This window comes from Haliotis rubra, unplaced genomic scaffold, assembly GCF_003918875.1.
Source record: "Haliotis rubra isolate DU_JTF1 unplaced genomic scaffold, ASM391887v1 Scf71, whole genome shotgun sequence".
Taxonomy (NCBI): domain Eukaryota; kingdom Metazoa; phylum Mollusca; class Gastropoda; order Lepetellida; family Haliotidae; genus Haliotis; species Haliotis rubra.
Genome location: NW_025767424.1, coordinates 7341 through 35269, shown reverse-complemented (window position 1 = coordinate 35269; position 27929 = coordinate 7341). Strand labels below are relative to the sequence as shown.

At 50.3% G+C, this 27929-nt stretch overlaps 1 protein-coding gene across 4 annotated transcripts; it reads right to left on the bottom strand.

Moving 5' to 3' along the window:
• Nucleotides 1-27929, bottom strand: LOC124259145 (neuromacin-like protein). Of its 4 annotated transcripts, none has more exons than XM_046693240.1 (2): nucleotides 20015-20165; nucleotides 1-433 (listed from the first exon to the last, which is right to left on the bottom strand). In XM_046693240.1, the coding sequence occupies exons 1-2, from the start codon at nucleotides 20148-20150 to the stop codon at nucleotides 195-197; spliced, it is 375 nt and encodes a 124-aa protein (XP_046549196.1). In that variant the 5' UTR covers nucleotides 20151-20165; the 3' UTR covers nucleotides 1-194. The 4 variants fall into 4 exon arrangements, 2 of the variants coding, with proteins under 2 accessions (XP_046549196.1, XP_046549197.1); XM_046693241.1 differs by lacking the exon at nucleotides 20015-20165 and adding an exon at nucleotides 18078-18181; XR_006893760.1 differs by lacking the exons at nucleotides 1-433; nucleotides 20015-20165 and adding exons at nucleotides 18324-18738; nucleotides 27781-27929.

Here is a 27929-nt window from a genome sequence, read left to right as displayed (position 1 = left end):
TCAAATGTATGTATTTGTTTTATTTACTAACTTTACATTCTTATGTAAAAGAAGGGTTTTCGACACTAAATGCCAGGTATCTTGTGTTAGGCTAGTTAACAGACAAAGCACAAGGGCAGATTTGCCTTACAACTGAATACAAGTTTGGACACTCCGGTCCATACTATTATCAAAACGGATCCGTTTTACTTCCGCTAGTTGCAAACACATTGGTAGGCCTTGTCTGTTATCCAACAGTCTGAAGCATCCTTCAGAACACATTTTCCACCGGACTTGCCAAGCTCTTTACACCGGTCATTGCAGGACTTCCAAAGGGTTCCCGTTCCCCAGGAGCTCCAGCCAGAGCATCTGCTCCAGGTCTCCCAGCAACCAGCTTCCGTTTGGGGAAGAACCATCAGAGATGCCAGGACGACGATAGTTAAGAACATCGTTGCTGAAACAGTTATCGAAAATTCCACTTGAGTTATTAAACCCGTGAAGGTCCGGGTTAGAATATTGATCTTCAGTAACCCAAGCTTGTCGTAAGAGGCGACTAACGGGATCGGGTGGTCCAGCTCGCTGACTTGGTTGACACATGTCATCGGTTCCCCATTTTGCAGATCGTTGCTAATGCTGTTGATCAGTGGCTTGTCTGGTCCAGACTCGATTATTTACAGACCGCCACCACACAGCTGGAATAGTGCTGGGTGCGGCGTAAAACTAAACTCACTCACTCACTCACTTGAGTTAATATCTATATTTGAATGCTGCTGCCCCGTCTGGTTAATGGGCGGTGGGGTGGACATAGTGGTTAAGGCGTTCGCTCGTCACGCCGAAGATCCGGGTTCGATTTCCCACATGGGTACAATGTGGCTGATGTGGTGGTGCTGCTGATGTAGTGGCTGCTGATGTGGTGGCTGCTGATGTGGTGGCTGCTGATGTGGGTGGCTGTCTGGTGTAGTGGCTGCTGATGTGGTGGCTGCTGATGTGGTGGCTGCTGATGTGATGTGTGTGCTGATGTGGTGGCTGCTGATGTGGTGGCTGCTGATGTGGTGCTGGTGTGTGCTGATGTGTAGTGTGTGCTGATGTGGTGGCTGCTGATGTGGTGGTGTGGTGTGGCTGTGTGGTGGCTGATGCTGCTGGTGTAGTGGCTGCTGGTGTAGTGGCTGCTGATGTGGTGGCTGCTGCTGTGTTGTGGTGGCTGCTGGTGTAGTGGCTGCTGATGTGCCTGCTGGTGTGGTGGCTGCTGGTTGGTGTGGTGGCTGCTGATGTGTGGTGGCTGATGGTGTGTGGCTGATGTGTTGTGTGTGGTGGCTGCTGGTTATGTAGTGGCTGCTGGTGTGGTGGCTGCTGGTGTGGTGGCTGGTGTGGTGGCTGCTGATTGGTGTGCTGCTGATGTAGTGGCTGCTGGTGTGTGGTGGCTGCTGGTGTGGTGTGGTGGCTGCTGATGTGGTGTGTGCTGGTGTAGTGCCTGCTGATGTGGTGGCTGCTGGTGTAGTGGCTGCTGATGTGGTGTTTGCTGATGTGGTGGCTGCTGATGTGGTGGCTGCTGATGTGGTGGCTGCTGATGTGGTGTGTGCTGATGTGGTGGCTGCTGATGTGGTGGCTGCTGATGTGGTGGCTGCTGATGTGGTGGCTGCTGATGTGGTGTGTGCTGGTGTGGTGGCTGCTGGTGATGCTGGTGTGGTGGCTGCTGTGGTGGCTGCTGATGTAGTGGTGCTGGTGGCTGCTGATGTGCTGGTGGTGCCAATGGTGGTGGCTGCTGATGTGGTGGCTGCTGATGTGGTGGCTGCTGATGTGGTGGCTGCTGATGTGGTGGCTGCTGATGTAGTGGCTGCTGATGATGCGTGGCTGTTGATGTGGTGTGTGGCTGCTGGTGTGGTGGCTGCTGATGTAGTGTGTGCTGGTGTGAGTGGCTGCTGGTGTGGTGGCTGCTGATGTAGTGGCTGCTGGTGTGGTGTACTGCTGGTGTGGCTGTGGTGCTGATGGTGTGGTGGCTGCTGGTGTGGTGGTGTAGTGGCTGCTGGTGTGGTGGCTGCTGATGTGGTGGCTGCTGATGTAGTGGTGCTGGTGTGGTGGCTGCTGATGTGGTGGCTGCTGCTGATGTGGTGGTGGCTGCTGATGTGTGTGGCTGCTGGTGTAGTGGCTGCTGATGTGGTGGCTGCTGATGTGGTGTGCTGCTGATGTAGTGGTGCTGGTGTAGTGGCTGCTGGTGCTGAGTGGTGACTGCTGATGTGGTGGCTGCTGATGTGGTGGTGCTGATGCTGGCTGCTGGTGTGGTGTGTGCTGCTGATGTGGTGGCTGCTGATGTGGTGGTGCTGATGCTGGTGTGGTGGCTGCTGATGTGGTGGCTGTGGTGTAGTGCTGCTGATGTGGTGCTGCTGATGTGGTGGCTGCTGATGTGATGTGGTGCTACTGCTGGTGTGGTGGCTGCTGATGTAGTGTGTGCTGAGTGTAGTGGCTGCTGATGTGGTGTGGCTGCTGATGTAGTGGCTGCTGCTGGCTGCTGGTGTAGTGGCTGCTGGTGTGGTGGCTGCTGGTGTGGTGGCTGCTGGTGTGGTGGCTGCTGGTGTAGTGTGCTGCTGATGTGGTGGCTGCTGATGTGGTGGCTGCTGGTGTAGTGGCTGCTGGTGTAGTGGCTGCTGGTGTAGTGGCTGCTGGTGTAGTGGCTGCTGATGTAGTGGCTGCTGGTGTGGTGGCTGCTGATGTGGTGGCTGCTGGTGTAGTGGCTGCTGATGTGGTGTGGTGGCTGCTGATGTAGTGGCTGCTGATGTGGCTGCTGGTGTGGCTGCTGATGTGGTGGCTGCTGGTGTGGTGGCTGCTGGTGTGGTGGCTGCTGATGTAGTGGCTGCTGGTGTAGTGGCTGCTGGTGTGGTGGCTGCTGGTGTAGTGGCTGCTGGTGTAGTGGCTGCTGGTGTGGTGGCTGCTGATGTGGTGGCTGCTGATGTAGTGGCTGCTGGTGTGGTGGCTGCTGATGTGGTGGCTGCTGGTGTAAGGGCTGCTGGTGTAGTGGCTGCTGGTGTAGTGGCTGCTGATGTAGTGGCTGCTGGTGTGGTGCTGCTGTGGTGTGTGGTGTGCTGCTGCTGTAGTGGTGCCTGCTGATGTGGTGGCTGCTGATGTGGTGGCTGCTGGTGTAGTGGCTGCTGATGTGGTGGCTGCTGGCTGCTGATGTAGTGGCTGATGTGGTGGCTGCTGATGTGGTGCTGCTGGTGTGTGCCTGTGGCTGTAGTGGCTGCTGATGTGGTGGCTGCTGGTGTAGTGGCTGCTGATGTGGTGGCTGCTGGTGATGTGGTGTGTGCTGATGGTGTGGTGGCTGCTGATGTGGTGGCTGCTGGTGTGGTGGCTGCTGATGTGGTGGCTGCTGGTGTAGTGGCTGCTGGTGTGATGTGGCTGCTGATGTAGTGGCTGCTGGTGTGGTGGCTGCTGGTGTGTGGTGGCTGCTGGTGTAGTGGTGTGGTGTAGTGGCTGCTGGTGTGGTGGCTGCTGGTGTAGTGCTGCTGCTGGTGTGGTGTAGTGGCTGCTGATGTAGTGGCTGCTGCTGATGTGGTGGCTGCTGGTGTGGTGGCTGCTGATGTGTGGTGCTGCTGTGTGGTGGTGGTGCTGATGTGGTGTAGTGGCTGCTGGTGTGGTGGCTGCTGGTGTGGTGGCTGCTGATGTGGTGGCTGCTGATGTGGTGGCTGCTGGTGTAGTGGCTGCTGATGTGGTGGCTGCTGGTGTGGTGGCTGCTGGTGTAGTGGCTGCTGGTGTAGTGGCTGCTGGTGTAGTGGCTGCTGGTGTAGTGGCTGCTGGTGTGGTGGCTGCTGATGTGGTGGCTGCTGCTGATGTGTGGTGGCTGCTGGTGTGGTGGCTGCTGCTGGTGTGGTGGCTGCTGGTGTGGTGGCTGCTGATGTGGTGGCTGCTGGTGTGTGAGTGGCTGCTGGTGTGAGTGGCTGCTGGTGTGTGTGGCTGCTGGTGTGGTGGCTGCTGCTGTGGTGGCTGTGCTGTGTGGTGAGTGCTGATGTGGTGGCTGCTGATGTAGTGGTGTGCTGCTGGTGTAGTGCTGTGTGCTGATGTGTGTGGCTGCTGATGTGGTGGCTGCTGGTGTGATGGTGTGGCTGCTGGTGTGGTGGCTGCTGGTGTGGTGGCTGCTGGTGTGGTGTGCTGTGTAGTGCTGCTGGTGTAGTGCCTGCTGGCTGCTGATAGTGGCTGCTGATGTGGTGGCTGCTGCTGATGTAGTGGCTGCTGGTGTGGTGGCTGCTGGTGTGGTGGCTGCTGGTGTAGTGGCTGCTGGTGTAGTGGCTGCTGGTGTGGTGGCTGCTGGTGTGGTGGCTGCTGGTGTAGTGGCTGCTGGTGTAGTGGCTGCTGATGTGGTGGCTGCTGATGTGGTGGCTGCTGGTGTAGTGATGTGGTGCTGCTGGTGTGGTGGCTGCTGATGTGGTGGCTGCTGATGTGGTGGCTGCTGATGTGGTGGCTGCTGATGTAGTGGCTGCTGGTGTGGCTGCTGTGGCTGCTGTGGTGGCTGCTGGTGTGGTGGCTGCTGGTGTGTGTGCTGGTGTGGTGGCTGCTGATGTAGTGGCTGCTGATGTGGTGGCTGCTGATGTGGTGGCTGCTGGTGTGGTGGCTGCTGGTGTAGTGGCTGCTGGTGTAGTGGCTGCTGGTGTGGTGGTGCTGCTGGTGGCTGCTGTGTGTGGTAGCTGATGCTGGTGCTGATGTGGTGGCTGCTGATGTGGTGGCTGCTGATGTGGTGGCTGCTGATGTGGTGTGCTGCTGGTGTGGTGGCTGCTGATGTGGTGGCTGCTGATGTGGTGCTGCTGATGTGGTGGTGTGGTGGTGGCTGCTGATGTGGTGGCTGCTGATGTGGTGGCTGCTGATGTGGTGGCTGCTGATGTGGTGGCTGCTGCTGCTGATGTGTGCTGATGTGGGTGTGTGCTGATGTGGTGGCTGCTGATGTGGTGGCTGCTGGTGTGGTGGCTGCTGGTGTAGTGGCTGCTGATGTAGTGGCTGCTGGTGTGGTGGCTGCTGGTGTGGTGGCTGCTGGTGTGGTGGCTGCTGGTGTAGTGGCTGCTGGTGTGGTGGCTGCTGTAGTGGCTGCTGGTGTAGTGGCTGCTGATGTGGTGGCTGCTGATGTGGTGGCTGCTGGTGTGTGTGCTGCTGATGTGGTGGCTGCTGTGGTGAGTGTGAGTAGTGGCTGCTGATGTAGTGGCTGCTGGTGTGGTGTGTTGCTGATGTAGTGGCTGCTGATGTGGTGGCTGCTGATGTGGCTGCTGTGTGGTGGCTGCTGGTGTAGTGGCTGCTGATGTGGTGGCTGCTGATGTGTGTGGCTGCTGATGTGGTGGCTGCTGATGTGGTGGCTGCTGATGTGGTGGCTGCTGATGTGGTGTGGCTGCTGATGTGGTGGCTGCTGATGTGGTGGCTGCTGATGTGGTGGCTGCTGATGTGGTGTGTGGCTGCTGATGTGAGTGGCTGCTGGCTGGTGGCTGCTGTGTGCCTGGGTGCTGATGTGTAGTGGCTGCTGATGTGGTGTGTGCTGGTGTGGTGGCTGCTGATGTGGTGGCTGCTGATGTGGTGGCTGCTGGTGTAGTGTGTGCTGTGGCTGCTGTGTGGTGGCTGCTGATGTGGTGGCTGCTGGTGTGGTGGCTGCTGGTGTGGTGGCTGCTGGTGTGCTGGTGTGGCTGCTGGTGTGGTGGCTGCTGATGTGTGTGGTGTGGTGGCTGCTGGTGGTGGTGGTGCTGTGAGTGGCTGCTGATGTGAGTGGCTGCTGATGTAGTGGCTGCTGATGTGTGGCTGCTGATGTAGTGGCTGCTGGTGTAGTGACTGCTGGTGTGGTGGCTGCTGATGTGTGAGTAGTGGCTGCTGGTGTAGTGGCTGCTGGTGTGGTGGCTGCTGGTGTGGTGGCTGCTGGTGTGCTGGTGTGGTGGCTGCTGATGTGAGTGGCTGCTGGTGTAGTGCCTGGTGCTGATGTAATGGCTGCTGATGTACTGGCTGCTGATGTGGTGGCTGCTGGTGGGTGCTGATGTGGTGGCTGCTGGTGTCTTGTGTGTGCTGATGTGTGGGTGCTGGTGTGGTGTGTGCTGGTGTGTGTGGCTGCTGATGTGGTGGCTGCTGATGTGGTGGCTGCTGATGTGGTGGCTGCTGATGTGGTGTGTGCTGATGTGGTGTGTGCTGATGTGGTGTGTGCTGATGTGGTGTGTGCTGATGTGGTGGCTGCTGATGTGGTGGCTGCTGATGTGGTGGCTGCTGGTGTGATGGCTGCTGGTGTGCTGATGTAGTGGCTGCTGCTGTGTGTGGCTGCTGATGTCGTGTGTGCTGATGTGGTGTGTGCTGATGTGGTGGCTGTCTGCTGATGTGGTGGCTGCTGATGTGCAGTGGTGTGCTGATGTGGTGGCTGCTGATGTGGTGGCTGCTGATGTGGTGTGCTGCTGATGTGTGGCTGCTGATGTGGTGGCTGCTGATGTGCTGGCTGGTGGCTGCTGATGTGGTGGCTGCTGATGTGGTGGCTGCTGGTGTAGTGGCTGCTGGTGTGGTGGCTGCTGATGTGGTGGCTGCTGATGTGTAGTGGCTGCTGGTGTGTGTGTGCTGGCTGTGGTGTGGCTGCTGGTGTGGTGGCTGCTGGTGTGGTGGCTGCTGGTGTAGTGGCTGCTGGTGTGAGTGTGCTGCTGATGTAGTGTTTGCTGGTGTGATGGCTGCTGATGTAGGTGTGCTGATGTGATGTAGTGGCTGCTGGTGTAGTTGTGTGCTGATGTGATGGTGGCTGCTGATGTGTGGCTGCTGATGTGGTTGCTGCTGATGTAGTGGCTGCTGATGTAGTGGCTGCTGATGCAGAGGGTGCTAATATGGTGGGTGCTGGTGTCCTGTGTGCTGATGTCGTGTGTTCTCATGTGGTGTGTGCTAATGTAGTGGCTGCTGATGTGGTGTGTTCTGGTGTAGTGGCTGCTGATGTCGTGGGTGCTGATGTAGTGGCTGCTGATGTGGTGTGGTGCTGTGTTGGTGCTGATGTAGTGTGTGCTGATGTGTGGATGTGGTGGCTGCTGATGTGTGTGGGTGCTGATGTAGTGGCTGCTGATGCAGTGGGTTCTCATATGGGTGCTGATGTCATGTGTGCTGATGTGGTGTATGCTGATGTAGTGGCTGCTGATGTGGTGTGTGCTGATGTAGTGGCTGCTCATGCAGTAGGTTCTGATGTGTGTGCTGATGTAGTGTGTGTGATGTGATGTGGTGTGTGTGCTGCTGATGTGGTGGCTGCTGATGTGGTGGCTGCTGTGATGTGGTTGCTGATGTGGTGGCTGCTGATGTGTGTGGGCTGCTGATGTGGTGGCTGCTGGTGTGGTGGCTGTGTGCTGATGTCGTGTGTGCTGATGTGGTGTGTGCTGATGTGGTGGCTGCTGATGTGGTGGCTGTACTGATGTGGTGTTGTGCTGATGTGGTGTGTGCTGATGTAGTGGCTGTTGATGCTGTGTGCTGCTGTGTAGTGGCTGCTGATGTCAAGTGTGCTGATGTGGTGGCTGCTGATGTAGTGGCTGCTGATGTGGTGGCTGTGCTGATGTGGTGTGCTGCTGATGTGGTGGCTGCTGATGTGGTGCTGCTGATGTAGTGTGCTGATGTGGTGGCTGCTGATGTGGTGGTGGCTGCTGATGTGAGTGGCTGCTGATGTGTGTGTGTGCCGATGTGGTGTGCTGCTGATGTGTGTGGCTGCTGTGTAGTGTGCTGGTGTGCTGGTGTGGCTGCTGGTGTGGTGGCTGCTGATGTGGTGGCTGCTGATGTGGTGTGCTGATGTGGTGTGTGCTGATGTGGCTGCTGTGTGCTGATGTGGTGTGTGTGCTGCTGATGTGTGGCTGCTGATGTGGTGGCTGCTGATGTGGTGGCTGCTGATGTGGTGTGTGCTGATGTGGTGGTGTGCTGATGTGGTGGCTGCTGATGTAGTGGCTGCTGGTGTGGTGGCTGCTGTGGTGTGTGCTGATGTGGTGTGCTGCTGGTGTGGTGTGCTGTGTATGTGCTGATGTGCTGCTGTGTGATGTGGCTGCTGATGTGAGTGCTGCTGATGTGGTGGCTGCTGATGTGGTGTGTGCTGATGTGGTGGCTGCTGATGTGGTGTGTGCTGATGTGGTGTGTGCTGATGATGTGGTGCTGCTGATGTGGTGCTGGTGTGGCTGTGATGTGTGCTGATGTGTGTGGTAGTGGCTGCTGATGTGGTGTGTGCTGATGTGGTGTGCTGCTGATGTGCTGATGTGTGTGGTGATGCTGATGTGGCTGCTGATGTGGTGGCTGCTGATGTAGTGGTGTGCTGATGTGGTGGCTGCTGATGTGTGGCTGCTGATGTGGTGGCTGCTGATGTGTGTGCTGATGTGGTGTGTGCTGATGTGGTGGCTGCTGATGTGGTGGGTGCTGATGTGCTGCTGTGTGGTGCTGATGTGGTGGCTGTGCTGATGTGCGCTAGTGTGCTGATGTGGTGGCTGCTGATGTGGTGGCTGCTGATGTGGTGGTGTGCTGATGTGTAGTGGCTGCTGATGTGGTGGCTGCTGATGTGGTGGCTGCTGATGTGATGGTGTAGTGGCTGCTGATGTAGTGGCTGCTGATGTGGTGGCTGCTGATGTAGTGCTGATGTGCTGATGTAGTGGCTGCTGATGTAGTGGCTGCTGATGTAGTGTGTGCTGCTGTGTGGTGGCTGCTGATGTGGTGGCTGCTGATGTAGTGGCTGCTGATGTAGTGTGTGATGTGCTGGTGTGCTGATGTGGTGTGCTGCTGATGTGTGTGGCTGCTGATGTGTGTGCTGATGTAGTGGGTGCTGATGTGGTGTGTGCTGATGTGGTGGCTGCTGATGTGTGTGTAGTGCTGCTGATGTGGTGGCTGCTGATGTGGTGTGCTGATGCTGATGTGGTGTGTGCTGATGTGGTGGCTGCTGATGTGGTGGCTGCTGATGTGGTGGCTGCTGGTGTGTGCTGTGGTGTGGTGCTGATGTGGTGTGTGCTGATGTGGTGGCTGCTGATGTGTGGTGCTGATGTGGTGTGTGCTGATGTGGTGTGTGCTGATGTGGTGGTGTGCTGATGTGGTGGTGCTGATGTGGTGTGTGCTGATGTGGTGTGTGCTGATGTGGTGGGTGCTGATGTGGTGGCTGCTGATGTGGTGGCTGCTGATGTAGTGGCTGCTGATGTGGTGGCTGCTGATGTGGTGGCTGCTGATGTGGTGTGTGGCTGCTGATGTGGTGGCTGCTGATGTGGTGGCTGCTGATGTAGTGGCTGCTGATGTAGTGGCTGCTGGTGTGGTGGTTGCTGGTGTGGTGGCTGCTGATGTGGTGGCTGCTGATGTAGTGGCTGCTGATGTGCTGATGTGTGGCTGCTGATGTAGGTGGCTGCTGATGTGGTGGCTGCTGGTGTGTGGCTGCTGGTGTGGTGGCTGCTGATGTGGTGGCTGCTGGTGTAGTGGTGCTGGTGTGGTGGCTGCTGGTGTAGTGGCTGCTGGTGTGGTGACTGCTGGTGTAGTAGGTGTGCTGATGTGGTGGCTGCTGATGTAGTGGCTGCTGATGCAGAGGTGCTGATGTGGCTGATGTGGTGTGTGCTGATGTGGTGGCTGCTGATGTGGTGTGTGCTGCTGTGGTGTGGTGTGTGTGCTGATGTAGTGGCTGCTGATGTGGTGGTTGCTGATGTGGTGGCTGCTGGTGTGGTGTGTGCTGATGTAGTGGCTGCTGATGTGGTGGCTGCTGATGTGGTGTCTGCTGATGTGGTGTGTGCTGATGTGGTGGCTGCTGATGTGGTGGCTGCTGGTGTGGTGGCTGCTGGTGTGGTGGCTGCTGATGTAGTGGCTGCTGATGTGGTGGCTGCTGATGTCGTGTGTGCTGATGTGGTGTGTGGTGATTTGGTGTCTGCTGATGTAGTGGGTGCTGTTGCAGTGGGTGCCGATATGGTGGGTGCTGATCTGCGGTGTGCCAATATAGTGGGTGCTGATGTGGTGGCTGCTGATGTGGTGTGGGCTGATGTGGTGGCTGCTGATGTAGTGACTGCTGGTGTAGTGGCTGCTGATGTAGTGGCTGCTGGTGTGGTGGCTGCTGGTGTAGTGGCTGCTGATGTAGTGGGTGCTGGTGTAGTAGGTGCTGGTGTGGTGGCTGCTGGTGTAGTGGCTGCTGGTGTAGTTGCTGCTGATGTAGTGTTTGCTGTTGTACTGGCTGCTGATGCAGAGGGTGCTGATGTGATGGGCGCTGGTGTCTTGTGTGCTGATGTGATGGGTGCTCAAGTGGTGGCTGCTGATGTCGTTGGTGCTAATATAGTGGCTGCTGATGTAGTGGCTGCTGATGCAGAGGGTGCTAATATGGTGGGTGCTGGTGTCCTGTGTGCTGATGTCGTGTGTGTGGTGTGTGCTAATGTAGTGGCTGCTGATGTGGTGTGTTCTGGTGTAGTGGCTGCTGATGTCGTGGGTGCTGATGTAGTGGCTGCTGATGCAGTGGGTTCTGATGTTGGTGCTGATGTCATGTGTGCTGATGTAGTGGCTGCTGATGTCGTTGGTGCTGAAGTAGTGGCTGCTGATGCAGTGGGTTCTCATATGGGTGCTGATGTCATGTGTGCTGATGTGGTGTATGCTGATGTAGTGGCTGCTGATGTGGTGTGTGCTGATGTAGTGGCTGCTGATGTGGTGTGTTGCTGATGTGGTGTGTGCTGATGTAGTGTGGCTGCTGATGTGGTGTGTGCTGATGTAGTGGCTGCTGATGTGGTGTGGTGTGCTGATGTGGTGGCTGCTGATGTGGTGGCTGCTGATGCAGATGTGTGCTGATGTGGTGGGTGCTGGTGTCCTGTGTGCTGCTGATGTGCTGTGTGTGCTGATGTGGTGTGTGATGTAGTGGCTGCTGATGTGGTGTGTGTGCTGATGTCGTGTGTGCTGATGTGGTGTGTGCTGATGTAGTGGCTGCTGATGTGGTGGCTGCTGATGTAGTGGCTGCTGATGTGGTGTGCTGCTGATGTAGGTGGCTACTGATGTGTCTTGTGTGCTGATGTGGTGGCTGCTGATGTAGTGGCTGCTGATGTGGTGGGTGCTGATGTGGTGGCTGCTGATGTGGTGGCTGCTGATGTAGTGGCTGTGTGGTGGCTGCTGATGTGGGTGTGCTGATGTGATGTGTGCTGATGTGGTGGCTGCTGATGTAGTGTGCTGATGTGTGTAGTGTGTGCTGGTGTGGTGGCTGCTGGTGTGGTGGGTGCTGATGTGGTGTGTGCTGATGTGGTGGCTGCTGATGTGGTGTGCTGCTGATGTGCTGATGTGTGTGCTGATGTGGTGTGTGCTGATGTGGTGGCTGCTGATGTAGTGTGCTGATGTGGTGGGTGCTGATGTGTGTGCTGATGCTGGTGCTGAGTGGTGTGCTGATGTGGTGGCTGCTGATGTGTGGCTGTGCTGCTGATGTGGTGGCTGCTGATGTAGTGGCTGCTGATGTGGTGTGTGCTGATGTGGTGGCTGCTGTGTGTGTGTGATGTGTGGTGGGTGCTGATGTGGTGGCTGCTGATGTGGTGTGTGCTGATGTAGTGTGTGCTGATGTAGTGTGCTGATGTAGTGTGCTGATGTAGTGGCTGCTGATGTGGTGTGTGCTGATGTGGTGGCTGCTGATGTGGTGGCTGCTGATGTAGTGGCTGCTGATGTGGTGTGTGCTGATGTGGTGGCTGCTGATGTAGTGGATGTGCTGATGTAGTGGCTGCTGATGTAGTGGCTGATGTGTGGCTGCTGATGTGTGCTACTGCTGATGTAGTGGCTGCTGATGTGGTGGTGGCTGCTGATGTGGTGGCTGCTGATGTGGTGGCTGCTGATGTGTGTGGCTGATGTAGTGTGTGCTGATGTGGTGGCTGCTGATGTGGTGGCTGCTGATGTGGTGTGTGCTGATGTAGTGGCTGCTGGTGTGGTGTGGTGCTGTAGTGTAGTGTGTATGCTGATGTGGTGGCTGCTGATGTGGTGGTGGTGATGTGTGGGTGGTGGTGTAGTACTAAGATGTCACAGACTGTTCCTGTTTGATGAGGTCATAAAATGACTCACAAAGCATCTGACTCACTGGTTACACCTGTTGTGCGCTTATTCAGTGTAGTTCTGTAACGCACAATGTGATTGAAATAATATCGTGTCTGTACCAGACCGCCAAACTTTTCTTGCAGGAGAGCCTCGTTTTGAGATTTCCACGATTTCCAGGTTTCCGTTTGTCAGAGCTCGCTGTACGACAGAGCACGCTGCACCACTTAGTGTTGCAAGGATTAGAAGGAGCGTAGTGGTGCAATATACAAGTGCTTAGATGTATTAAATAATCCTGATTAATAATTATGTATCCAGTTACATGAATTGGTCTCAAAATGCTGGACTGGTTATTGTACTAAGTTGCGCAATAGGACGGGGCCCAGTCAACAGGAAACGAGACTTTTGTGTAATCAATGTTTTGACTTGTGGTGTAGTCATGGTGCTGTAGTGGGATTGGGTGTTGGTGTAGTTGGTGTTGGTGAAGTGGGGTTTTGTAGTTGGAGTTGGTGTAGTCGATGTGTTGTAGTTGGTGTTGGTGTGGTCGTGGTGGTGTAGTGGGATCTGGTGTAGTCGTGGGGGTTTACTTGGAGCTGGTGTAGTCGAGGTGGTGTAGTTGAAGCTGGTGTAGTCGAGATGGTGAAGTTGAAGTTGGTGTAGTGGATGTTGGTGTTGTTAGAGTTTGTGTAGTCGAGGTGGTGTAAAGGGTGCTGGTGTAGTCGAGGTAGTGTAGCTGGAGTTGGTGTAGTCGAGGTGGTGTAAAGGGTGCTGGTGTAGTCGAGGTAGTGTAGCTGGAGTTGGTGTAGTCGAGGTGGTGTAAAGGGTGCTGGTGTAGTCGAGGTAGTGTAGCTGGAGTTGGTGTAGTCGTGGTGGTGAGGGTTGGAGGGTGCTGGGTGTAGTCGAGGGTAGTGTAGCTGGAGGGTGCTGGTGTAGTCGAGGTGGTGTAAAGGGTGCTGGTGTAGTCGAGGTAGTGTAGCTGGAGTTGGTGTGCAGTCGAGGTGGTGTAAAGGGTGCTGGTGTAGTCGTGGTAGTGTAGCTGGAGTTGGTGTAGTCGTGGTGCTGTGGTGCTTGGTGGTGTGTGGTAGTGTGTAGGTTGGTGTAGTCGAGGGTAAGTGCTGGTTGGAGTTGGTGAAGTCGATGGTGGTGTAAAGGGTGGTTGCTGGTGTAGTCGGGGTGGTGTATGGTGTTGGTGTAGTCGAGGTGGTGTAAAGGGTGCTGGTGTAGTCGAGGTAGTGTAGCTGGAGTTGGTGTAGTCGAGGTGGTGTAAAGAGGTGCTGGTGTAGTCGAGGTAGTGTAGCTGGAGTTGATGTAGTCGTGGTGGTGTAAAGAAGTGCTGGTGTATGTCGAGGTAGTGTGGATGGAGTTGGTGTAAGTCGTGGTGGTGTAAAGGGGTGCTGGTGTAGTCGAGGTGGTGTAGCTGGAGTTGAGTGTAGTCGAGGTAGTGTAAAGGGTGCTGGTGTAGTCGAGGTAGTGTAGCTGGAGTTGGTGTAGTCAAGGTGGTGTGCTGGGTGCTGGTGTAGTCGAGGTAGTGTAGTTGGAGTTGGTGTAGTCGAGGTGGTGTAAAGGGTGCTGGTGTAGTCGAGGTAGTGTAGTTGAGAAGTTGGTGTAGTCGAGGTGGTGTAAAGGTGGTGCTGGTGTAGTCGAGGTGGTGTAGCTGCAGGTGGTGTAGTCGGTGTTGGTGTAGTCGGGGTGGTGTAGTTGGTGTTGGTGTAGTCGAGGTTGTGTAAAGGGTGATGGTGTAGTCGAGGTAGTGTAGTTGGAGTTGGTGTGGTCGAGGTGGTGTAAAGGGTGCTGGTGTAGTCGAGGTAGTGTAGATGGAGTTGGTGTAGTCGTGGTGGTGTAAAGGGTGCTGGTGTAGTCGAGGTAGTGTAGATGGAGTTGGTGTAGTCGTGGTGGTGTAAAGGGTGCTGGTGTAGTCGAGGTAGTGTAGCTGGAGTTGGTGTAGTCGTGGTTGCGTAAAGGGTGCTGGTATAGTCGAGGTGGAGGTAGTGTAGCTGGAGTTGGAGGTGTAGTCAGGTGGTGTAAAAGGTGCTGGTGTAGTCGAGGTAGTGTAGTTGGAGTTGGTGTAGTCGAGGGTGGTGCTAAAGGGTGCTGGTGTAGTCGAGGTAGTGTAGTTGGAGTTGGTGTAGTCGAGGTGGTGTATAAAGGGTGCTGGTGTAGTCGAGGTGAGTGTAGCTGCAGTTGGTGTAGTCGAGGTGGTGTAGGTAAAGAGTCGATGCTGGTGTGTAGTCCGAGGTAGTGTAGCGTGCAGTTGCAGTTGGTGTAGTCGAGTGGTGTAAAGAGGTGCTGGTGTAGTCCGCAGGAGTGTATGTGTAGTTGGAGTTGAAATTGTAGTCGAGGTGGTGTAAAGGTGTGCTGGGTGGTGTAGTCGAGGTAGTGTAGCTGGAGTTGAGGTGTAGTCGAGGTGGTGTAAAAGGGGTGCTGGTGTAGTCGTGTATGTGTAGTTGGAGTTGGTGTAGTCGTGGTGCTGTGGTCTTCGTGGTGTGGTGAAAGTTGGTGTAGTCGGGATGGTGTAGTTGGTGTTGGTGAAGTGGGGGTGGTGTAGTTGGTGTTGGTGTAGTCGGGGTGGTGTAGTTGGTGTTGATGTAGTCGAGGTTGTGTGGTGGGAGTTGGTGTAGTCATGATGGTGTAGTTGGAATTAGTGTAGTCGTGGTGGTGTAGTTGGCGTTGCCGAGGTGGTGTAGTGGGAGCTGGTGTAGTTGATGTGGTGTAGTTGAAGTGGGTGTAGTCGTGGTGGTGTGGTGGGAGTTGTTGTAGTCAGTGTGATGCAGTGGGAGTTGGTGTAGTTGTGGTGGTGTAGTTGCAGTTGGTGTAGTCGGAGTGATGCAGTTGAAGTTGGTGTAGTCGTGGTTGTGTAAAGGGTGCTGGTGTAGTCGAGGTAGTGTAGTTGGAGTTGGTGTAGTCGAGGTGGTGTAAAGAGGTGCTGGTGAAGTCGAGGTAGTGTAGATGGCGTTGGTGTAGTCGTGGTGGTGTAAAGGGTGCTGGTGTAGTCGAGGTAGTGTAGCTGGAGTTGGTGTAGTCGAGGTGGTGTAAAGGGTGCTGGTGTAGTCGAGGTAGTGTAGCTGGAGTTGGTGTAGTCGAGGTGGTGTAAAGGGTGCTGGTGTAGTCGAGGTAGTGTAGCTGGAGTTGATGTAGTCGAGGTGGTGTAAAGGGTGCTGGTGTAGTCGAGGTAGTGTAGCTGGAGTTGGTGTAGTCGAGGTGGTGGAGTTGGTGTAGTCAAGGTGCTATAGTCGTGGTCGTAGTTGGAGGTTATTCCTAGTCAACCTTAAGTAGATAAGGTTGAAATGTATGGTTGGTTTGTTGTTTGACGCCGCACTCAGCAATATTCCAGCTATATTACGGTGGTCTGTAAATAATCGAGATGGACTCAGGCACGATATATAAAAGATATTTATAAACATGTGTATTTTGCTATGATTTGTATTTCTCAAAGGAAATTAGCATATAAACAACAAAGTGATTCGGAGAGTATGGGGCAGAGTCCGTTGCAGTGTCACTAATACTACTATCCCTCCAGAGTGGTCATAAAAGTACTGGTGGAAGCTGATTTAAATACAACAGCACAGATTTCCTCACCAAGATTATGCTATGATTATTGATGATAACCCTTGATGATGGAAAAAATGCATGGACATCTCATATAAGAACATTATTATTTTAGTTGCTGTCTCAATATATTGGTTGTATCTTATCATCTATGGTTTGGGTTCAAACAGGGATTTTATGACCGCTTTCCTTCACCAACGACTTCAATCTCGAAAGATTCACTCTATTGGTAGATTCTACATTGGTAGGCCTGTACATACGTGGCACCATCAGCAACTAACTGATGATTGGAAATGAGGTGTATATAAAACTATTTCTTATGTATTGTTATCCCCTTTTCATGCTGGCAGCATGCTCCTGACCAAATGTATCCTTTATATACCCTGGCTCCTTTACTCTACGTAGTCAGCAACCTCTCTGCAAACACATTGGTACCCGTGAAGGTCCGGGGGGTTAGAATGAACCTTCAGTAACCCATGCTTGTCGTAAGAGGCGACTAACGGAATCGGGTGGTCAGTCTCGCTGACTTGGTTCGCAAATGTCATCGGTTCCCAATTGCGCAGATCGATGCTCATGCTGTTGATCACTGGATTGTCTGGTCCAGACTCGATTATTTACAGACCGCCGCCATATATACTACCATCAAAAAGTTTAGACTCACTTTAAAGCACTCACCATATGTTATATATAAACTGACGGGCAAAAGTTAGTATAACGTTTTCAATTTGGTTTGGGGAAATTGAGCATGTCTAAATTCCAATGAAACATCCAAAGCAAACATTGTCCAAGTCACGAGAATATTGCAGAATGGTAGTGATGTCAGTAGATGTAGTCACGTGACCCTAGCAGGAGAAAAAGGTATAACATGTAATCTTTGAAAATCACGATCATGCACGTGCAATAAGTCGGGTAGAAATGGGATGGATACACGCTGGCATATCACAGTAACTGAAAGCACATGCAAAATGCCGAAGCTGACACAAATTCAGCGAGAGCGAGCCATTGGAATGCGCGATATGGGAGCTTCTACCCAAGCTCATCTTGCCAGAACGTTCGGCTGTACCCCCAGCAACAACTCTCCAGGCTGTTCACACGTTACCGGAATACTGGTAGCACTCAAGACAGGCCGAGAAGTGGACGGCCACGGGTCACTACACCCATAGAAGACCGCTACATCCGGACTATCCATCTCCGGAACAGGTTCGTGACGGCAACGTCGACGGCGGCTACGGCACTCGGGCATCGTATCAGTCGTCGCACAGTGACCCGAAGATTGAGATTGGCTGGTATAAGGGCTTACCGGCCTTTCCGCGGAATGGTCCTGACCCTCAGACATCGCCAAAACAGACAGCGGTGGGCAAGGCAAGTATACAGGTGGCAAGTCCGAGATTGGCGACGTGTTCTCTTTTTCCGATGAAAGCCGTTTCACCCTTTACAAGTGTGATGGCAAAGAACGGGTATATCGTCGACGAGGGGAACGTTTAGCAAGGCCATGCATCAGAGAAGTTCATCCATTCGGCGGGGTGGAGTCATGGTTTGGGGCGGTATCTGTGGAGACCAGAAGACCCGTCTGGTTGTAGTGCAGGGCAATCTCAATGCACGGGGTACATCGGACAGATCCTACAGCCAGTTGTGGTACCCTTCCTACAGAATCAACCCTGGGTGTACCCTACAACATGACAACGCGAGACCTCACACCGCCAGAGAGACTCGCTACTTCTGCAACAGAACAATGTTGACGTCCTGCTCCTGGCCAGCGTGCTCACCGGATATGAACCTGATCGAGCACCTCTGGGATCATCTGGACAGGAAGATCAGAGGTCGGCAACAAGTTCCACAGAACAGGCAACAGCCAGAGCAAGCACTCAGAGAGGAATGGAACCGCATTCCCAATGACGTCATTCGACGTTTGACGACGTCAATGAGGAGACGTGTGAGGGCATGCATTGACGCAGCAGGGGTCACACACGATACTGATGTGCACAAGATCCTGTATTCAAGGAATGCCCCTGCTACTGACTCATAAACTCAGATTGTGATAATCGATTTATGCAAAATTCCACCCCTTGCGTGTTTACTTTGACAGCGGCTCACAAACTCCTTTGAATGAAATTGTTGATTTTTGTGATTTACAGCTCAAGTGTTTTTATTATGATGCATTAAATATTTTGGGAAATTTCGGTGTATGTCTTTGTTACAGGACGTTCAAAACGTCATATACTAACTTTTGCCCGTCAGTTTATATTTCTGGAACTATCTGCAGCCCTTATGCAGATAAATTGCACGAGAATCATGCATCAAACTGCTGAAAAGCATGCTGAAATATCGCGCATGTGAACAGTTGCGGATTCGTCAATTTTCACTGAGTTTCATCATTTATTGATTTCATGACAATAATCTTTCAACGTCGCACATTTGTTTTACAATGCATCAGTTCATGTGTAAACAGCACCTTTAAACAGTGTGGAATATTTTGCAAAATCTAGTTTAGAACAGTTGACTGAAGTAAATGGCTATATTTAAACTAGTGAGTCTAAACTTTGATAGGGTAGTATAGCTGGAATAGTGCTGAGGGCGGCGTAAAACTAAACTCACTCACTCACGCAAACACATTGGTAGTCCTCGTCTGTCATCCAGCAGTCGGAAGCATACCTCAGAATACATCTTCCACCGGACTTGCCAAGCTCCTTACACCGGTCATTGCAAGACTTCCAAAGCGATGCCGTTCATCAGGGTTCATCTGTCTCATAGCAACCTCCTGTCAGTTGGGGAATAACATTGCTTGTATTCACACTCAGATCCGCTGTGGATGCCACCTAATTATTGGATTACGCCAAACATCTTCAGTCAAATGTATGTATTTGTTTTATTTACTAACTTTACATTCATATGTAAAAGAAGGGTTTTCGACACTAAATGCCAGGTATCTTGTGTTAGGCTAGTTAACAGACAAAGCACAAGGGCAGATTTGCCTTACAACTGAATACAAGTTTGGACACTCCGGTCCATACTATTATCAAAACGGATCCGTTTTACTTCCGCTAGTTGCAAACACATTGGTAGGCCTTGCCTGAAACATCCCTCTTAACACATGTTCCACCGGACTTGCCAAGGTCTTTACACCGTTCATTGCAGGACTTCCAAAGGTCTCCCGTTCCCCGGAGCTCCAGCCAGAGCATCTGCTCCAGGTCTCCCCGCAACCACCTTCCGTTTGGGGAAGAACCATCAGAGATGCCAGGACGAGGATAGTTAAGAACATCGTTACTGAAACAGTTATCGAAAATTCCACTTGAGTTATTAAACCCGTGAAGGTTCGGGTTCGAATATTGATCTTCAGTAACCCAAGCTTGTCGTAAGACTAACGGGATCGGTGGTCCAGCTCGCTGACTTGGTTGACACATGTCATCGGTTCCCATTTTGCAGATCGTTGCTAATGCTGTTGATCAGTGGCTTGTCTGGTCCAGACTCGATTATTTACAGACCGCCACCACACAGCTGGAATAGTGCTGGGTGCGGCGTAAAACTAAACTCACTCACTCACTCACTTGAGTTAATATCTATATTTGAATGCTGCTGCCCCGTCTGATTAATGGGCGGTGGGGTGGACATAGTGGTTAAAGCGTTCGCTCGTCACACCGAAGATCCGGGTTCGATTCCCCACATGGGTACAATGTGTAAAAAACCATTTCTGGTGTCCCCTGGAATATTGCTAAAAGCTATGTAAAACTAAACTCACTCACTCACTACCTGTTGTTAAAGTACCTGTTGAGCATGTCGTGGTGTTTACCATTGTGATCACATTCAAATATCAAACAAATCAACTTTTGACAATAGGCACTCTGGGGTGTATTTCAACGCGGTTCTTTGTTGAATGCTTTAATCTCTAGGCTACTCCACCGCCACCGGTTACACGTGAAGAAGATACATATATAATAAAGATGAAGCTTAAGTGTTTATAAAGCAATAAACTGTTGCGCCCCTTCTGTGTTACAGTCCGTTTGATTTCATTTGAGACCGATGATTTGATCACTAACAAAAACCTAATTATTGCAACAAACCCAATTTGGCACAGTCGCATAAAATCGACAGACCAATTCTGATTGTTTGTCCTCATAAGTTTGGACACCTGAATATAAAGTTGTTTAACAAACGATCATTATTCTGTTGTTACTTTTCGCTATTTTGTACGAGGGAGGACCATTTACTGGTAGAACAGACAGATAATCAACAAGCGTGTGTATGGCCCGTTTGATTGGATTTGATACCGATGAATTGCTCACAAACACAAAATCTAATAATTGCAACAAAACCAAATTTTGCACAGTCACATGAAATCGACAGATCAAATTTGATGACGATTTTACCTATTTTCAGATGTGCGTTTACAAATGATTTGCAACCCATCCATTAAACGAAAACAGAAATTATCCACATATTACAGGCCGGTTTTACCTATTTTCAGATGTGCGTGCACAGATGATTTGCAATACATCTGGTAAATGAAAATAGAAATTATCCATATATTACAACACGTTCTTACCTGTTATGAGAATATCACAATCAAGGTGTGTTAATGACTCGAAGTTGGTAGAACAATGGACGTAGTGACAATATACACACGATGTCAGGTGAGTCTGAACAGGATGGTGTTGTACGAGACGTATATATAGGGACATTCAGAGGCGTAGACAGACAGGAGTGTACATGTACGTAACTCACATAACGGATGCGACCATTAAAACCGCCTTAAACGTCTGACAGTTGAGCGATGAACAGTTTTGCATGTTGAATAAAAATAGCAATTCTCCTTGCGTTAACTTCTTCCTAAACAACCTGGCCTGTTTGATATGGAATACTGTAAGGGACATTCTCGCGATGTCGCATTCTCGCGATCTCGTCCTTTGGAAAGAAGCTAAAATGCCAAAAGTGCGAGAATGCGAGATTTGGCCAAAATCTCGCGTTCTCGCGATCTCGCATTCTCGCACTTTGGGCATTTTTAGCTTCTTTCCAAAGGACGCGATCGCGAGAATGCGACATCGCAAGAATGTCCCTTACAGTATTCCATAGTTTGATATGCCCAGGCACAGGTTGACCCGTAACGTTGTGACAAAACATTTTCAGAATGCGATCAACATGTTTTCCTGTTTAGTTCAGGTGTTGTTTATTTACATACATACACAGCTTCGAATTCTCTTATTGGCGTTAGGTTCCTACCAGTATATCGTGCAGGACGTGCGCTGAGCGGAGCGTTGTCTCCAAGAATGGTTACCTTGAATATCATTGATTACCCGTAGTTCAAAGTGCAAGATCGAAAGTGATTATTGATGGCTAAACCGTTTAGAACCCATGGCATATTGCACTATGTTCAGACATTTGACTCATTTGAGCATAACGCTGTAGAAACCAATAAAGATGGTCTTGAAGACCTTGAAATTTTCGCATTTGTAATACAAGGTTGGTTCACACATGGTAGTGTAGACTGTCTCACATTCCCTGAACCACATTATATTCCCTACCGCCAAGCACTCTCTGCAGTGCTAGAGGCTAAACAAAGCAAGTCTAGATTTCCTCAGCTCTGGTTTCCCTTTAAATGGGCTTGTTTGTTACTATCAAAATTAAATATATTCAGAGACTAAGCATTAGTCTAATGGTAGTGGTATGTTGGATGCTGGTGTAGTGGCTTTGATGTAGTGGTAGCTGGTGTAGTAACTGATTATGTGGTGTGTGCTGATGTGGTGGCTGCTGATGTGGTATGTGCTGATGTGGTGTGTGCTGATGTAGTGGCTGCTGATGTAGTGGCTGCTGCTGATGTGGTGGCTGCTGGTGTAGTGACTGCTGATGTGGTGTGTGCTCATGTGGTGGCTGCTGGTGTGTTGTATGCTGATGTGGTGGGTGCTGAAGTAGTGGCTGCTGATGTGGTGGCTGCTTATATGGTGTTCTGATGTAGTGGGTGCTGATATTGTGGGTGCTGAAGTAATGTGTGCTGATGTAGTGGCTGTTGGTGTAGTGGGTGCTGGTGAAGTGACTGCTGATGTGGTGTGTGCTGGTTTGGTGGCTGCTCATGTGGTGGCTGCTCATGTGGTGTGTGTTGATGTAGTAACTGCTGATGTGGTGGCTGCTGATGGAGTGGTTGCTGATGTGGTGTGTGCTGGTGTGGTGTGTGCTGATGTGCTGTGCTGATGTGCTGTGTGCTGATGTAGTGGCTGTTGATGTGGTGTCTGCTTATGTGGTGTGTGCTCATGTAGTGGCTGCTGATATTGTGGGTGCTGAAGTAGTGTGTGCTGATATTGTTTGTGCTGATGTAGTGGCTGCTGATGTAGTGGCTGCTGATGTGGTGGCTGCTGGTGTAGTGACTGCTGATGTGGTGTGTGCTCATGTGGTGGCTGCTGGTGTGTTGTATGCTGATGTGGTGGGTGCTGGAAGTAGTGGCTGCTGATGTGGTGGCTGCTTATATGGTGTTCCGATGTAGTGGGTGCTGATATTGTGGGTGCTGAAGTAATGTGTGCTGATGTAGTGGCTGTTGGTGTAGTGGGTGCTGGTGAAGTGACTGCTGATGTGGTGTGTGCTGATGTGGTGTGTGCTGATGTGGTGGCTGCTGGTGAGGTGTATGCTGATGTGGTGTGTGCTGATGTAGTGGCTGCTGGTGTAGTGTGTGCTGATGTTGTGCCTGCTGGTGAGGTGTATGCTGATGTGGTGTGTGCTGATGTAGTGGCTGCTGGTGTAGTGTTTGCTGATGTTGTGCCTGCTGGTGAGGTGTATGCTGATGTGGTGACTGCTGGTGTAGTGTGTGCTGATATGGTGGCTGCTGATGTGGTGCCTGCTGATGTGGTGGCTGCTGGGTGTAGTGTCTGCTGATGTAGTGGCTCCTGATGCGGTGGCTGCTGGTGTGGTGGCTGCTGATGTAGTGGCTGCCGATGTAGAGGCTGCTGATGTAGTGGCTGCTGGTGTGGTGGCTGCTGATGTAGTGGGTGCTGTTGCAGTGGGTGCCGATGTGGTGGGTGCTGATGTGGTGTGTGCCAATGTAGTGGGTGCTGCTGTGGTGGATGCTGATGTAGTGGCTGCTGATGTAGTGGCTGTTGAGTTCCTGGGTGCTGATGTAGTGGCTGTTGATGTCGTGGCTGCTGGTGTGGTGGCTGTAGTGTGTGCTGATGTGATGTGTTCTGATTTAGTATGTGCTGGTTTGGTGGGTGCTGGTTTGGGTTGTGCTGATGTAGTGTGTGCTGATGTAGTATCTGCTCATGTAGCGTGGTGCTGGTGTGGTGTGTGCTAATGTGGTGCGCTGATGTAGTTCTGATGTGATGTGTGCTTATGTGGTGGCTGCTGATGTGGTGCCTGCTGATGTAGTGTGTGCTTATGTATTGGGTGCTCATGCAGTGTGTGATGGTGTAGCAGCTGTTGGTGCAGCAGTGAGGGTGTATTTCGTGTTGTTGTTGTTGTGGTGGCGGTGGATTTGGTGGTGGTGTGTAGTTGGAGTTTGTGTAGTCGCCGTGGTGGTGTGGGAGTTGTTGTAGTTGTGGTGGTGTGGTGGGTGCTGGTGTAGTCGTAGTGGGAGTTGGTATAGTCGTGTAAACCGAAGCATGAGTCTCATTAACCTATCCAGACAATGACCTACTTTTCAGCCGATCAGAATTTTCTCGTGTGAAAGTGAAAATAGCCATCACAAACAACTATGGTTACAGTGAATTCCAATTCCCTTGTTTTATAAGAAAATGGTATTTCCAAACGAATGTTAATTTTAATCTTTAATAACATTGTATTTCCATATTTTATTGTGGGGTGTAGGCAGCATGATTTTAACTAAGACGTCACAGACTGCCCCTGTTTGATGAGGTCGTAAAATGACTCACAAAGCATCTGACTCACTGGTTACACCTGTTGTGCGCTTATTCAGTGTAGTTCTGTAACGCACAATGTGATTGAAATAATATCGTGTCTGTACCAGACCGCCAAACTTTCTAGCGGGAGAGCCTCGTTTTGAGATTTCCACGATTTCCAGGTTTCCGTTTGTCAGAGCTCGCTCAACGACAGAGCACGCTGCACGACGTGTTTGCAAGGATTAGAAGGAGCGTAGTGGTGCAATATACAAGTGCTCAGATGTATTAAATATTCCTGATTAATAATTATGTATCCAGTTACATGAATTGGTCCCAAAATTCTGGACTGGTTATTGTACTAAGTTGCGCAATAGGACGGGCCCCAGTCAACAGGAAACGAGACTTTTATTGTAATCAATGTTTTGACTTGTAGTCATGGTGCTGTAGTGGGATTGGGTGTTGGTGTAGTATGTGTTGGTGAAGTGGGGTTTTGTAGTTGGAGTCGGTGTAGTCGATGTGTTGTAGTTGGTGTTGGTGTGGTCGTGGTGGTGTAGTTGGTGTTGGTTTAGTCGGATGGTGTAGTGTGAGCTGGTGTAGTCGTGGGGTTTAGTTGAAGCTGGTGTAGTCGAGATGGTGTAGTTGAAGTTGGTGTAGTGGATGTTAGTGTTGTTAGAGTTTGTGTAATCGTGGTGGTGTAGTTGGAGTTGGTGTAGTCGTGGTGGTGTAAAGGGTGGTGGTGTAGTCGAGGTGGTGTAGTTGGAGTTGTTTTAGTCGTAGTACTGTAGTCGTGGTGGTGTGGTGAGAGTTGGTGTAGTCGGTGTTGGTGAAGTGGGAGCTGGTGTAGTTGGAGGTGGTGTGGGTGGAAGTTGGTGGCGTAGTCATGGTGGTGGTAGTTGGAATTAGTGTAGTCGTGGTGGTGTAGTTGGTGTTGCCGAGGTGATGTAGTGGGAGCTGGTGTAGTCGATCTGGTGTAGTTGAAGTTGGTGTTGTCGAGGTGGTGTAGTTGAAGTTGGTGTAGTCGTGGTGGTGTGGTGGGAGTTGGTGTAGTCAGTGTGATGCAGTGGAAGTTGGTGTAGTCGTGGTGGTGTAGCCTGAGTTGATGTATTCTTGAGGTGTTGTAAAGGGTGCTGGTGTAGTCGAGGTAGTGTAGCTGGAGTTGGTGAAGTCAGAGGTAGTGGAGTTGGTGTAGTCAAGGTGCTATAGTCGTGGTCGTGTAGTTGGAGGTTATTCCTAGTCAACCTTAAATAGATAAGGTTGAAATGTATGGTTGGTTTGTTGTTTGACAACCACCTATGATTATTGAAGATAACCCTTGATCATAATGGAAAAATTGCATGGACATCTCAAATAAGAACATTATTATTTTAGTTGCTGTCACAATATATTGGTTGTATCTTATCATCTATGGTTTGGGTTCAAACAGGGATTTTATGACCGCTTCCTTCACCAACGACTTCAATCTCGAATATTCACTCTATTATAATATTATTCACATGGGTACAATGTATGAAGCCCAATTCTGGTGTTCCCTGCAGTGGTAATGTTTGCTGGCATATTGATAAAACGCTGTGTAAAGCCATCCGTACTCACTCCAAGTGAAGAAAGATGACGCGGTCGCAGCAACCCCACCGCAAACGTTGTAGGCCTGTACATGTACGTGGCGCCATCAGCAACTAACTGATGATTGGAAATGAGGTGTATATAAAACTATTTCTTATGTATTGTTATCCCCTTTCATGCTTACAGCATGCTCCTGACCAAATGTATCCTTTATATACCCTGGCTCCTTTTCTCTAGGTAGTCACCAACCTCTCTGCAAACACATTGGTATCCGTAAAGGTCCGGGTTAGAATGAACCTTCAGCAACCCATGCTTGTCGTAGGAGGCGACTAATGGGATCGGGTGGTCAGGCTCGCTGACTTGGTTGACAAATGTCATCGGTTCCCAATTGCGCAGGTCGATGCTCATGTTGTTGATCACTGGATTGTCTGGTCCAGACTCGATTATTTACAGACCGCCGCCATATATACTACCATCAAAAGTTTAGACTCACTTAAAGCACTCACTATATGTATATATATATACATATATACACACACACACACACACACACACACACACACACATATATATATATATATATATATATATGGTTATATCGAAGATGAATTTCTCTACTAGTTTAAGGGAACTAACTGCAGCTCTTGCACAAGAATCATGCATCAAATTGCTGAAAAGCATGTGGAAATATCGTGCATGTGAATAGCTGCGTTTTGGTGTAAAGTTTTGCTAAGGATTCGTAAATTTTACTGAGTTTCATCATTTATTGATTTTATGATTATCACACATTTGTTTTACAATACATCAGTTCATATGTAAACAGCACCTTTAAACAGTATGGAATATTTTGCAAAATCTAGTTTAGAACAGTTGACTGAAGTAAATGGCTATATTTAAACTAGTGAGTCTAAACTTTTGATGGGTAGTATAGCTGGAATAGTGCTGAGGGCGGCGTAAAACTAAACTCACTTACTCACGCAAACACATTGGTAGGCCTCGTCTGTCATCCAGGAGCCGGAAGCATACCTCAGAATACATCTTCCACCGGACTTGCCAAGCTCCTTACACCGGTCATTGCAAGACTTCCAAAGCCATCCCGTTCATCAGGGTTCATCTGTCTCATAGCAACCTCCTGTCAGTTGGGGAATAACATTGCTTGTATGCACACTCAGATCCGCTATGGATGCCACCTAATTATTGGATTACGCCAAACATCTTCAGTCAAATGTATGTATTTGTTTTATTTACTAACTTTACATACATGTACTTATGTAAAGAAGGGTTTTCGACAATAAATGCCAGGTATCTTGTGTTAGGCAAGTTAACAAAGCACAAGGGCAGATTTGCCTTACAACTGAATACAAGTTTGGACACTCCGGTCCATACTATTATTAAAACGGATCCGTTTTACTTCCGCTAGTTGCAAACACATTGGTAGGCCTTGTCTGTCATCCAACAGCCTGAAGCATCCTTCAGAACACATCTTCCACCCGATTTTCCAAGCTCTTTACACTTGTCATTGCAGGTATACCAAAAGATTCCCGTTCCCCGGAGCTCCAGCCAGAGCATCTGCTCCAGGTGTCAAAGCAACCAGCTTCCGTTTGGGGAAGAACCATCAGAGATGCCAGGACGAGGATAGTTAAGAACATCGTTGCTGAAACAGTTATCGAAAATTCCACTTGAGTTATTAAACCCGTGAAGGTTCGGGTTAGAATATTGATCTTCAGTAACCCAAGCTTGTCGTAAAAGACGTCTTACGGGATCGGGTGGTCCAGCTCGCTGACTTGGTTGACACATGTCATCGGTTCCCCATTTTGCGCAGATCGTTGCTAATGCTGTTGATCACTGGATTGTCTGGTCCAGACTCGATTATTTACAGACCACCACCATAGAGCTGGAATAGTGCTGGGTGCGGCGTAAAACTAAACTCACTCACTCACTCACTTGAGTTAATATCTATATTTGAATGCTGCTGTCCCGTCTGGTTAATGGGCGGTGGGGTGGACATAGTGGTTAAAGCGTTCGCTCGTCACGCCGAAGATCCGGGTTCGATTTCCCACATGGGTACAATGTGTAAAACCCTATTTCTGGTGTCCCCTGGAATATTGCTAAAAGCTATGTAAAACTCACTCACTCACTACCTGTTGCTAAAGCTGTTGAGCATGTCGTAGTGTTTACCATTGTGATCACATTCAAATATCAAACAAAATCAACTTTTGACAAGGGGCACTCTGGGGTGTATTTCAACGCGGTTCTTTGTTGAATGCTTTAATCTCTAGGCTACTCCACCGCCACCGGTTACACGTGAAGAAGATACATATATAATAAAGATGAAGCTTTAGTGTTTAAAACGCAATAAACTGTCGCTCCCCTTCTGTGTTACAGTCCGTTTGATTTCATTTGAGACCGATGATTTGCTCACTAACACAAAACCTAATTATTGCAACAAACCCAATTTGGCACAGTCGCATAAAATCGACAGACCAAATCTGATTATTTGTCTCATAAGTTTGGACACCTGAATAAAAAGTTGTTTAACAAACGATCATTATTCTGTTGTTACTTTTCGCTATTTTGTACGAGGGAGGACCATTTACTGGTAGAACAGACAGGTAATCAACAAGCGTGTGTATGGCCCGTTTGTTTGGATTTGATACCGACGAATTGCTCACAAACATAAAATCTAATAATTGCAACAAAACCAAATTTTGCACAGTCACATGAAATCGACAGATCAAATTTGATGACGATTTTACCTATTTTCAGATGTGCGTTTACAAATGATTTGCAATCCAGCCATTAAACGAAAATAGAAATTATCCACATATTACACAACGGTTTTACCTATTTTCAGATGTGCGTGCACAGATGATTTGCAATACATCTGGTAAATGAAAATAGAAATTATCCATATATTACAACACGTTCTTACCTGTTATGAGAATTTCACAATCAAGGTGTGTTAATGACTCGAAGTTGGTGGTCGCGATCGTAGAACAACGAACGTAGTGACAATACACACGATGTCAGGTGAATCTGAACAGGGTGGTGTTGTACGAGACTTATATATAAGGACATTCA

Coding starts and splice junctions, on each gene's coding strand:
- LOC124259145 (XM_046693240.1), bottom strand. CDS start 20,150: ATGTCCCTATATATACGTCTCGTACAACACCATCCTGTTCAGACTCAC. Junction 434..20,014: donor TTGTGATATTCTCATAACAG/GTAAGAACGTGT, acceptor TAACTGTTTCAG/CAACGATGTTCTTAACTATC.